Source organism: Squalius cephalus, assembly GCF_949319135.1.
Source record: "Squalius cephalus genome assembly, chromosome: 5".
NCBI classification, from domain to species: Eukaryota; Metazoa; Chordata; class Actinopteri; order Cypriniformes; family Leuciscidae; genus Squalius; species Squalius cephalus.
In genome coordinates, this window is record NC_137126.1 from 30715671 (window position 1) to 30728563 (window position 12893).

The 12893-nt window shown below is 35.9% G+C and overlaps 1 protein-coding gene across 2 annotated transcripts in view; it reads left to right on the plus strand.

Moving 5' to 3' along the window:
* LOC307158366 (carboxyl-terminal PDZ ligand of neuronal nitric oxide synthase protein) overlaps positions 1 to 12893 on the plus strand; it is a 48264-nt gene that overhangs the window by 20375 nt on the left and 14996 nt on the right. For both annotated transcript variants that reach the window (XR_013821219.1, XM_079870863.1), the window contains exons 3-9: positions 4545 to 4637; positions 4749 to 4807; positions 4907 to 5015; positions 5821 to 5974; positions 6157 to 6302; positions 10650 to 10805; positions 12446 to 12611. Coding sequence is in view for 1 of the 2 variants with exons in the window: in XM_079870863.1 (XP_079726989.1) it covers positions 4545 to 4637; positions 4749 to 4807; positions 4907 to 5015; positions 5821 to 5974; positions 6157 to 6302; positions 10650 to 10805; positions 12446 to 12611 (883 nt within the window). In the remaining variant the exon portion in view is untranslated. The remainder of the gene's footprint in view (positions 1 to 4544; positions 4638 to 4748; positions 4808 to 4906; positions 5016 to 5820; positions 5975 to 6156; positions 6303 to 10649; positions 10806 to 12445; positions 12612 to 12893) is intronic.

A 12893-nucleotide genomic window follows, 5' to 3' on the forward strand; every position in this document is an offset into this window, starting at 1 on the left:
AGAGGCATGTCAACACTTTAATTCCGCATGTCAACACTTTAATTCCGTCCTACGTCATACACCGGCATCCATCTCCCGTGAACGTGCGTCGACCGTTGCCCGGAAGCAAGATATTTTCATTTATAAAGTTTTAAATATGTATATTTTTACGACAAAACCGCACTGATTAACCTCAGAAGGCCTTCGTTTATCCCCCTGGAGCCGGATGGATTACTTTTGTGAAGGATGCATGCACATTTTGGGACTTGAAGGAGGGTGGACCCCATAGCTTCACATTATAACCACTGAAAGATCTAAGACATTTTCTAAAATAACTGAAAATGCGTTCGTCTGAAAAATGATTGACATATGCATCTCGAACGGCATGAGGGTGAGTAAATCATGGGTTAAATATCATTTTTGGCCGAACTATCCCTTTAATGCATTGTATTTTTAGGGCTTGCATTTTTATGGGCTGAAATTCAACATGGTTGTATATTTAAGATGTGAATATTTCAATTCAAAACATTTCACACACGTTTTCATTATTAAAAATTCAATAATCCATATTCACCATTCAGATTTCCCTTCCAAAATGTTCATTCTGTTTAAAAATACAACCGAAAATATTCGACAGGCAATTTTCAGTCCATTTGATTTCGCTTTACAAATTCGCTTCCATAAATCCAGTGGTTCAAATTCGACAGAAAATTCGACATTTGACATCCGGGGTCGGGGACATTTGATATTCCTGCCGTTCCCGGATGTCAAATGTCGAATTTTCTGTCAAATTTTAACCACTGAATATAATAACGTGATTATTTCCAATAATCAGAGTAAGGACTTAATAGCAGTAAGATGTTTACATGACACAAGTAAAACTCTTCACTCCCTTTTACATGCAATTTTCATTATTCTGATTATTCACTAAGAATTGTTTATAATAAAATATATATTCAATAAAATATATATTCAAAGGAGAATTTATATTTATTACTTTTCAAATTACATGTAGGAATTTGTTATTTAGAATGAATTCAAGGAGCACAGTAAATGTGACTGTACCTTAAGAATCTCCCATTGACTCTGGAATTCTAAATAACAAATTCCTACGTATAATTTGAAAAGTAATAAATTCTCCTTTGAATATATATTTTATTTTTACTAACCATGCATAAACTCACATACAGTGCAATGCATAAGTTAATACACCCATGCTAAAGTTGACTAAAAAGAGGAATAAAAAATCATATTTTGGAAATTGAACTTAATCCCTTAATTTAAAAAATTAGGAAAAATCCAACCTTTTAGGACACCAATTTTCTTTGTGAATGAATAATGTATCGTAAATAAATAAATGTTCTTCCTTAAAATACATGGTGCATAAGTGTGTACACCCCTATGTTAAATTCCCATAGAGGCAGGCAGATTTTTATTTTTAAGTATTTTTTTTTTATTAATTTTTAGGATACTATGCATCCTGATAAAGTTCCCTTGGCCTTTGGAATTAAAATAGCCCCACATCATCACATAGCCTTCACCATACCTAGAGATTGGCATGGAGTACTTTCCATAAGATCATCTCTCAATGCAAATCAAACTAGCTTTTAGGCTAACTGAAATAAAACCATGCCAATCTCTAGGTATGGTGAAGGCTATGTGATGATGTGGGGCTATTTTAATTCCAAAGGCCAAGGGAACTTTATCAGGATGCATAGTATCCTAAAAATTAATAAAAAAAAATACTTAAAAATGCCTGCCTCTATGGGAATTTAACATAGGGGTGTACACACTTATGCACCATGTATTTTAAGGAAGAACATTTATTTATTTACGATACATTATTCATTCACAAAGAAAATTGGTGTCCTAAAAGGTTGGATTTTTCCTAATTTTTTTAATTAAGGCATTAAGTTCAATTTCCAAAATATGATTTTTTATTCCTCTTTTTAGTCAACTTTAGCATGGGTGTATTAACTTATGCAATGCACTGTATTATCATAGCACATTTTGAACAGAATACAGTGTATTCAGTCTTTAGCCATTAAAATGTTATAGCATTTAATAGCGTTAATAGCACACTAAGCCACAAATGCATGTTGTCACAGAAAAGGCAGCATCAACCACTTCGCCAAAACAACTTATTCTGGTTAAGTAGAGTACCGTCTGAATAACATTTTTAAAGTACAAAAACAAAAGGCGGAAATTAGCTACTACTATACAGTATGTTTAAATGAGTTTGTAGCTAAATGTATTGCTGTAATAAAGCAAATGTGTATTTCCTCATTAAAGAGATGCTATAGCCCAAAGCAATTTACAAATAGAGTGATTTAACACGAGTGGCCTAAGTGAAAATAACCATCTCTTCTAGTTCTAATAGGGAGCCATGAAGCTGATTAACTCTGACAAGGTAGTTTAAAGTTTTAGCTACTTCAACACACTCAAGCTCTTCAGTAAAACTAAAGGTTTGTAACCTGCACACGTGGACAGACCTGTCATGTCCTTTTCCTGTAGTGCATCTCATACAGTCTTCATGCTTCCACCATTGGTCCTTGTTTTCCTCTAGTCTTCAAAAGATGGACAGATCAGCATAATGTTTCTGCGGATGAGTAGCTCTCTCGGTTCAGTCCAGGACTTGACTTCAATAATGAATACTATGTCTTTCAGCAGAAATGATTCATGCACCAAGTTTTAAAGAACCCAAAGACTAAAAATGTGCCAATGTGAATCATTCAGACTGAAGACATTTGGAATTAGAAATAGAATAGAAAACTCAAGGAATCATTTCATGCCAAGTTGCAGCCACTCATTCAGGTTTATGCTGAGGAGCCTAGACAGGGATCCCGGCCATTCAGCGCCACAGCTAAGGTGCTCGTATCCCCCACCTTAAAGGGGAATGGAGTTGCAATCGAGACACTGAGCCAGCCTTCCTGCACATTACCTGTTTGTACCTAACACATGGGAAGAAACCGGCTCCACCTGGAGATTGTAGAATCCCGTGAGGGTATTAGGTGGTGCTTTCTCTCCAGCAAGAGAGATCTCCTCTCGATTGCAAGCACTTTTAGAATGAGGAAATGCTCTTTGTAAGACATTTGGAAGAGAGTGATCGCTGTACGCAACCACTCGGCTCCAAAGCAAAAATTTGAATGAGTGGATGCGTGCCACCATCTTATATACCCGTATGTACGGGGGAGTGGCTTGGCATGCACATTCCACTTGCTAATTCTATTGGTTGTTTTTCTACAATTCAGAGGTGATTGGGGCTCCCAAGTGAGACCCCAGTTTTCAGTCTTCGACATATACAACGGGCTTTATTTCCTTTTTAAAACCCTGTAGGCCTGGAAGATGACAGTAAAGATTTTGAAAGGTCATGAGCTCTGTTTCAAACTCTAGTCTACATATGATCTATGGAACCTCATAAATGACTTACTTGAAACACCAGCAACGAATAGGTAACAACACTCTTAATTGTCACTCATGCACATTACACAAATAACTATCCTTGCATAAAGTGGACAAGAGACGGTAATAATGCTCAGAGTTGATTCCAGTAGTTTGGTGTTGACACATCATCTCCATGCTCTAATAAGCAAAACATAAATACACAAATATATGCATTTCTCTCGACTCTTCTGTTATCTTGAATCTATTTTTTTTTTTTTTCAGTGCATTCTTGGAGCATACATTACATTATAAAATATAAGGGCATTATAAAATGTATGAGTTTTGTAAAAAAGTAATAAAAAAAAAGTAAAATTGACATGCACTACTGTTGGGTCAATTTATTTATTTATTTTAAAGAAATTAAACTTTATTCACTAAGAACTCATTCAATTGATCAAAAGTGACAGTAAATGAATGTTACAAATTATTCTGTTTAAATGCTGTTTTTGAAATTTAAATATATATATATATATATTTTGCAGGACATCATGTTACACTGAAGACTGAAGAAATAGCTGCTGAAAATTCTGCTTTGCCGTTAGAGGAATAAATAACATTTTAAAACATTAAAATAGAATTTTTTAAAAAATTGTAATAATATTTCACTTATAAATTGCAATAATATTTCTGCTCTTAAAAAAGTTGTTGTTTATGATAAATCCTTATAAGTATTTACTTTTAATAATTTTATATACTTACTTTTAATTAGAGGCAGGACTGATTGTTGATTCCTCTATGTTCATAAGCAGGGGTGCCGCTTGCAATTTTGGGCCCTATGAAAGAGTACAGTATGATGTTGGGCCCCCTATCGCACCCAGTCCATTAATAAAATCGATCTCTGTGGGCCCCAAAAGTGCATGGGCCCTTAGAATCATCCTAATTTTTCCCCCCCTTAGAGGCGCCCTTGTTCATAAGTTAGCGGTTTATGTGCTAATTGTAAATAACAGATTTAAAATTGGTCCCAGGACTTCAGTCTGCATCTTAAAGTGTGACAAATGGATGTTAATTGCAATTTATTTATTTTTTTATGGAAAATATTAGAAAAGGTGATATGGTCCTGTGTTTGATCTTTAAAAAAGTATCTCTATGCATTTAAATTACTCAGTTTTTTTCCCTTGCAGTACGAGTTCAAGGCAAAAAGCGTGAAGAAGAAGAAAGTGAGCATAGGGGTTTCTGTAGACGGGGTCAAAGTGGTGCTGCGCAAGAAACCCAAGGCATGTGTCATCAGAATGTGAATATCCTTATTCTGTATAACTACAGTCCTAGAAATTAGGAGTTTACATTGCATAACAAGACCCTAACACTTGTCTTGTTTTGACCTCCAGAGGAAAGAGTGGACGTGGGATGAGAGCAAGATGCTGGTTATGCACGACCCCATATACAGGTGAGACACAGAAAATGTAACAAAATCAATTGTATTTCAACCGTATGTATTAATGTTTAGCCTATGTTTTATTCTTTTTTCTCCTCTTTTTCCTTTAAGGATCTTCTATGTATCCCATGATTCTCAGGATCTGAAGATTTTCAGCTACATTGCTCGTGATGGATCCAGCAACTTGTTTAGATGCAATGTGTTCAAGTCCAAAAAGAAGGTAGAGTCTCCTTTCACCTAGAAAGAAAAGAATGGTCTTCTGTTGCTCTCTTTCTCTGCCCCGAACCAAGGAATAATATCATGCATGCCATTTTTTTCAGTCCGTCTTGTCCTTGAGCGAAGCCCTTAAAGGAGAACTCCGGTCAATTTTAACATTGAGCTCATTTTTTTGTAAATTTGGAGTGCTGTCAGTACAGAGAACAATGACAAAAATCGGTGTTGCCTACACCGTGTTATCCTCTAACTTAATTTTTATTCATATCTTTCACATCTACTGCAGTCAGATTCACCGTGTTCACTCTGAAGGAATCACTCACATGGCTGGGCACTTGTAATGACACATCAAGGATGTTAAGAGGCTAGCAGGTTTAAAACTTGCCCCATTGAAGTCAACAGGGTGCAGATTTTAAAAAGAGGATAACACGGTGTAGGCAACACCGATTTCTGTCGTAGTTCTCTGTACTGACAGCACTCCAAATTTACAAAAAGTTCTCCTTTAACCATAAAATTCTTCACCTGTTTGTCTCTGTTGTCTCTGCTTTTCCTCTCAATTCTTGCCCTTTGCTTCATAGAACTGTAGTAGCACAGAATGAACTAACACAAAGTTAGTTATATGATCAAATCAAGAAAAGCTATCCTGCAATATGATGACCAAAATATTAAGAAAAGAAAACTATATAAAAAATATATTTTATAAATATTTTTGGTCAGTGTATTTTAGGAATATACAGTATAAGGTATATACTGTATATCTTGTACATATAAGATTCTCTAAATCTCTATTTTTCGCCTCTCTCCCCTCTCAGAGTCAGGCCATGCGGATAGTGCGGACGGTCGGTCAGGCGTTTGAGGTGTGCCATAAGCTGAGTCTGCAGCACGCTGAGCAGAATTCAGATGAGCAGCCAGACGGCCCTGCAGACGGCCAAAGCGATCAGTCTGGAGAAGAGCCCAGCCCTGAAGGTGAGACCATGCCATAACATCAGAGCATTCATTCCTTAAAACACGTCATCATAGAATAAATCAAAGCTGCGGAGCTGCGAGTACAGCATTTGGGTGATATTTTTCATGTGATGTTTAAACGTGCCAATCATTGTTGTATAACTAGTTTCATCATATTCTTAAAATGCTGCTGTTGTTTACAGGTCGTCAGCTGACAGGGATGGAACAGGGAATGGATGATGTCACTGGAATGGAGTCTCATTCCCCAAAGCTCAGTGAGCAGGCTATGGATGACATTCTTCGGAGCCTGTCAGAGCTCAACATGGTGAAACCTGGACAAACCCATCAGGTGAGATCGATCTGGAGTGTGAGCATGACTGAGTGTTTTAGCAGAAGAGAAGCCCTTGCATCATTCCTCCCCACAGACGTCTTTTGAGTATCGCTCGTCAGCTGGAAATAATGGCTGTTTATAAATAAAGAGGAAACCCCTTTCACCTCCTCTCTCTTCTGTTTTTTACCCCTTTGTCTCAACCTTGTTCCTCCTTCGGGGTATTCAGTTAAACTGTTATGATGCCCCAGGCCTGCATACTATTTTCAAAATCTTCATCTGACTTTAACCACTTATCACTGTCTGAACTGGAAACAATATCATACAGCCTCATTGAGAGAGGGATTGTCATATCCTAACAAACCATACATCAATGGAAAGCTTATTTATTCAGCTGTCGGATTATGTATACATCTCAATTTAAAAAAAAATTTGACCCATGTGACTGGTTTTGTGGTCCAGGGTCACACTTTTCTATTTTATTTATTTTTTATTCTATTTTATTCTAATTTATTCCTGTGACGGCAAAACTGGATTTTCAACAGCCATTACTCCAGTATTCAGTCACATAATCCTTCAGAAATCAATATGCTGATTTGGTGCTCAAGAAACATTTATTTTTATTATTAATGTTGAAAACAGCTGTGCTGCTTAATATTTTTGTGGAAACCACAATACTTTTTTCAGAAATCTTTGATGAAGGCATCCTTGCTGAATAAAAGTTTTAATTTCTTTCAAACAAAAACTTTTTATTTTTAAAGTAAATGAAAGCAAAACCAACATTAATTAAAGGCATTTAAACACACATTTAAACAAATTATTACAACAAATATTAACATGATGTATAATTATTTAGATTTTTTTACTTAAAATAATATATTGTTATTATTATGTTTTTATTAATTTTTTTTTTTTTTTTTTTTTTTTTTTTTTTTTAACTGACCATTCAAGACGATTTGACTGCAGGTCCTGTTTAGAAGTTCATACAGTAAATTATACGAGAGGAGAGAGCCATAAGGATTATTTAAATAAGGTCAAAGTTATATATTAAACCAAGTCAAACTTAATATGGTTTGATGTTTGATATCTCTCTGCCGTTCCTTACAGAAATTCCCAGTGCAGATGGGTTGAAAGCAGATAATGCATTCATTCATTTTACATGTATTAATTTAGCAGCAGTGCATTCATAATGCATTCATGTGTTCGTGGTCTAGCAAACATCAAAGATCCAGTGGTGTTCCATTAGCTTTGTAGCTGACATTCATGACAAATAGATCTACTGGAGGATAAATGAAGACAGATTGGGAACATTCATAGTTGTAGCTTCTTTTCTGTCTTTTTTTTTATGTAGTTGCTAACTGGTATGACTTGGCCATCCTGCTCATGGAAGATATGCCTCTGTGCACAATGGAGATAAGTGACATTACAGTTTTTCTCGATTGCTTAAACACATTTTTTGAAACTATGCCTCGTATTCTCAAAACTACTGTATAAACGCAAATCCATAACGTTTCACCCAATTCCCCAAACATCCTATTTTCAGGTAAAAATGAAGCTCTACACTCAAAACCATTCACTCTTGCTGAAAAACCAAACTTTGCCCTCAGACAGGACACACAAGCCCTCAAAATCACACACACCACAACATAGTCTAACACACTGGTGCAATAAATTCAAAACAACATTTCCAAAACTGGTAAGTTACTGTATGTTGCTTGTGGTTCCCGCCCTCACAAACCTTTTCACATGATGAACACAAAAGACACAACCAGTGGATACATTGGCATATTTTTTTTCATACACAGAAAACACACACACACAAAAACATTTTTTTTTCCTGTTTTACTCCTTTTTTTTTTCTCTGTCCTCTAATTTTTTTTTTATATTTACTTACAGTAAGATGTGTGTGACCAACATATGACAGTAAAAGAGCACACACAAACCATATTCTTATATGGAATTCGAATTGTATTGGAATGGTAAAGAGCGTTGGGATGTAACAGGAGGGTCTCCACTCAAGGATACAATATGATGGACACGTCTAAGAATGTTCCACATATGGTTGAAATACCTAGAAAGATAACATTCTGGGAGTCAAGACTATAAAGGAGAAAGAATGCCCTCCCTTCACTGTCACACTCTGCAGCCACTCTGTCTGACTGTATGACGGCTGGCCTTTTCTTGCAAGAAAATAAACCTCATCAAAGACTATTGGAAATATTTGTCTCTTATTCAGTGATAGAATTTTGTTTGCCACCACACCTCCCTGAAGGTTCTCGAGGCGAAGGTAAAGCGACTCAAATTTGGCCTTACTCGTAGCCCAGCCTCCCTCATAGTCATACCATTGATCAAGGCATGGGCAAAAGAGTGGCTTGACTCTCATCTGAGACTGCTTGTCTTCTTGCCCTTCCTCCTCCTCATTCTTATCCCTCCTCGATCTCTTACTTCATGTCTTTCTGGATCCATTGTTCCAAAACTCAATAAACTGATTTGGGCCCTTTTATATATCTATTGAAGGTTCTGATTGATGTGTGTTAAATTTTGACTCTTAGTGTTTCCACCTGGGTAATTGTGTGCTCACTGAGCTGAAGATGTGCTGACTTGAGTGAACAATATTGTATGCTAGTGCTTTCTAAATGACAACATGGTCTAAGCAATGAGAAATGAAGGGATTTGTGTGTAGAGTTTTGCAGTGACAGTTCAACAAATCTGACTCATGTGTCAAAACAGGGAATAGTGTTTATAGTTTAGTGAAATGGGTGTGCTTTTTGATAAATGGCATTATGGTTTTGAAATTTCAGTTCAAAAGCCTGGTTATAGTGTTTAAGCAATCGAGAAAAACTGTAAAAGACTGTTTCATACTGGGAGTGTTTCTTACTTTAGCAGACGTGCTACTACCTCCATCCTCTGCCTCTCTTCCCTCTCATATACCCCTGATATTAAACCTCCAGCTCCTTCTAGTGGTTAACATTGGATGTTGCACAGAAAGAGTAATTGTGTTGTTTCCTTTACTGCTTTTAGATTGAATTATGAAGTGTCATGTTTGGTATATAACGTATAAAGGTTTGTGTAAGGGTAATGTTCAGGGGTGGGGACAGAAAATATCATTAAGTGAGAAAGCAGAGAGTGTTTTAAATCCCTAGAGCCATGTCTCTGTCTCAGTCCTCTTATGACAGACAGAATAAAGCTACTTAGAGAAAATTACTTTCTCTCTCTCTCTCTCTCTCTCTCTGTGTGTGTGTGTGTGTGTGTGTGCGTGCGTGCGTGCGTGCGTGTGTGTGTGTAAATGTGGTTATTTGTAAATGTTCCTCTTTTTATGAATGCACTTGAGTTGACCTTTGCTTCTGTGGATCCACATATTAAAGTGCTCTTAATGCAAATACATACACACACAAACTAATTAACCCTTTACTCTGCTCTCTTTTTGCATGACTAAGACACAACAGTTATTAAAGACGTGACTATTAACATGCAATATTACAATTTCTAAAATGGACAAAACCAAAATGTTGTAAATAAATACATAAAACTTAACCAAAATCTCTCTATATTTTCTTCAATAAAAAACGAGCAGGAAAATATTATTGACTGTTGTTAAGAAGCCTCCACAAGCTTTCATGCTTGGGGTTGCCAGATGTCAAGAGTTTAAATCTCCTAATCAGAGTTTTTGTCTTGAATATATTAGGAATATCACTGTTTTAGCTTTTGAGAGAAGCTTGAGTTTTACCAGTTTACATAATGTAGAGAATGTTCGTTTACATGACAATATTCTCTGTCAGGAAACGAGATGAGTAAATGAGTAAAATAAACCATGCAAATGAGTTGACATTGTTTTGATTTGTGCCAATAGGTGAAAGTGCAATAATTCTGATGAAATGACAACAAATCAGTAATCAAGATTACAATATTGAGCAAAAATATTGTGATTATCAATTTAACCATTATGCAGGATAATTAAAATATGACTTAGAAGAATAAAAAGAATAGCAGTCTACATCACAACAATAACAATAACGCCACAGAGAAACCATATTGTTGGAATCACTTTCAAACGATTTTTCCAGCTGATGAAGAACAATGACAGCCAATCAGAATCCATCCATCCAGAATCCAAGAGCTCGAGCATTTAAAGCGGCAGATTACAAAACTGGAATTAACAGAACGATATCGTCCGCTGGTGTGGACGCATATATATATGTATATACAGTATATTTAACTTAGACTTTAAAAATAGCTGGAAAAAATAATGTAAACTAATGTAAACTGCAAAAGTTGATGTTTCTCAGGAAAAAAAAATTTTTTAGGAAGCAAATAGTGATGACTTTTTTTTTTCTCTTCTCTCTCTTATGCTCATTTTCCCTCTTTCAGTCTTTACAAGACCTGGAGAGTGTCTCTCTATACACGCTATCTCCCAGCAGCCCTTGCTCTCCTACTCTCACACCTTTGGCCAGCCATCACCACCTGCAGTTACTCCAACAACAGCTTCTACAGCAGCAACAACAAACTCAGATCGCCGTAGCACAGGTAAGGTGTTGCTTCTACCCTTTCCTGACACTAGAAGGGGCTACAACTCCATAGAAAATGCAGCAGTTGATTTCATATTTTCAGGCATTTTCACAATCATTTGCTTTCCACTCAGAAAACAGATTTTCTCCACAACCCTATTCATTTTTCTCTGTTGAAATTATTTCTGATAGCCTTTGTTCTCTGATAGCCAAAAGCTCTCACATACTATATAAGCCCAAATCATTCACCATATAGAGGAAGCAAAGATAAATATAGAGGAGACCGAACACAACGCTGATATGGGCAATCAGCAGGCTTCTGCCACTTCATTAATTCGCCTGTTCATTTATTGGGTCCTTTTTGTCATTCTGTCTCCGACTAATGATATTTGTTCTCATTTGGGATACTGTATAAGGTTCAGATGATGTTATAGTTATAATGTCCCGTGTGAGAGAGAGGAAGCTGATGTGCTCTCAGCTCTGATTCAGCACAGTCATGCTACTGCATAGCAATAGCTTGGAAAAGGAGATTGATGTGCATTCACCGCCCACCCAGAGAAAAATTATATTGCTCAGAGGTTGCTCTTTCTCATTGGACTTAATAGTTTTTAGTTTCTTTTAAGTATTAACCTTTTCTCAGATGTTTCTCCTAAAATTCTTTAGAAAATGTCGTAACAAGTGAGACTAAATGAATGTGGATCGCAGTTTGTTTTTAAATATTTGAAGTTTGCTAAAAACCAAGATATTTTAAATCATATTTCGTATTTTAATTAATTCCCTTCACAAATGCTGCATGAGGGAATTTTAAAAGTGTGATGTCTAGGCCTGGAAAAGTCGTGAAAATTAATCAAATCACACTGTAAAAAAAAATTACATCCCCAAGTCAAAAATTTCTAGTGACTGATCACATCTAAATTTTTCAATTAGTCTGACGTATTATTTCTCATTGAGCCAATGTTAACAGACTATTGCAACAAGAATTGCACTTGGGCCAATTTAAAAATTTTGATGTGACCAGTCACTAGAAAATTTTGACTTGGAGAGGTTAGAAATTTTTTACAGTGCATAAATAATTTGATTTTTTTATTTTTTATTATTATAAATATAGAAACAAATGTATATAATTTTTTTCTTGCTAAAAAAAAGTGTAAAAAAATGTAAATCTTATTTAATTACTTGATTATATTGTCACAATTTTTCTGTAAATAAAAGTTTTAAAATGAGCAGCTTTGTCATTATAGCAGATATATCAGAAATATCTTCAAATATTGTCATTGACAATAGCGATAGACCTTGAAGGGAAAACGTTTTAAGAGATCTTTTCCTTTCTGTGGGCTGATCCTCCCAAACTTCTGCACAAATGATGAAGTCAACAAAATAAAGGTCTCTTTCATTATGCAGCAAGCCACTTTAGATTCCTTAAAAATGTATTGATTGATAGTGTTTAGTTGATTAAAAGTTTGATATCTGTCATTGCTTCTGATACACACACACACAACACAAGTTAGAGAATCAACTCTATAGGACTTTGATTACCTGATCTAAGATTTGTTTCACTCACCATAATTCTCAGATCATATCCTACTTGTAAGTCATCATATCTTTTAGTAAGATTGGCGTGATTCCTTATAGTCTTGACCGAGCGTGTCCCTGCTATAGGTGCAACTCCTAAAGGATCAGCTGGCCGCGGAGACGGCTGCCCGCATGGAGGCGCAGGCCAGAACTCACCAGCTGCTGCTGCAGAACCGAGACTTACTGCAACATACATCCCTGCTGGTGAAACACCTCAGCCAACTGGAGGTCAGAGTCAGTGGAGCCACACAGAGTAAGACTCACAGCACTACCCATAATCCTGAGAGGAGTCACTCCCATAAAGCCCCGCAAATGATCGAAGAAAATTAGTCTCGCTACACAAATGAAATATTTGAAATTTTTGCGATTGTATTTCAAATTGATAATTAATTACTGATAGTTTATAGTTTTATATTGTACCATTGTTTATGATTCTATCATTTGCAGTGCTTCATGAGAGGAGTAGTTTATTCAGTCAATTGTTTGGGGTCAGTAATATAAAACAAAATTATTAAAATTAGAATTATATATTTTA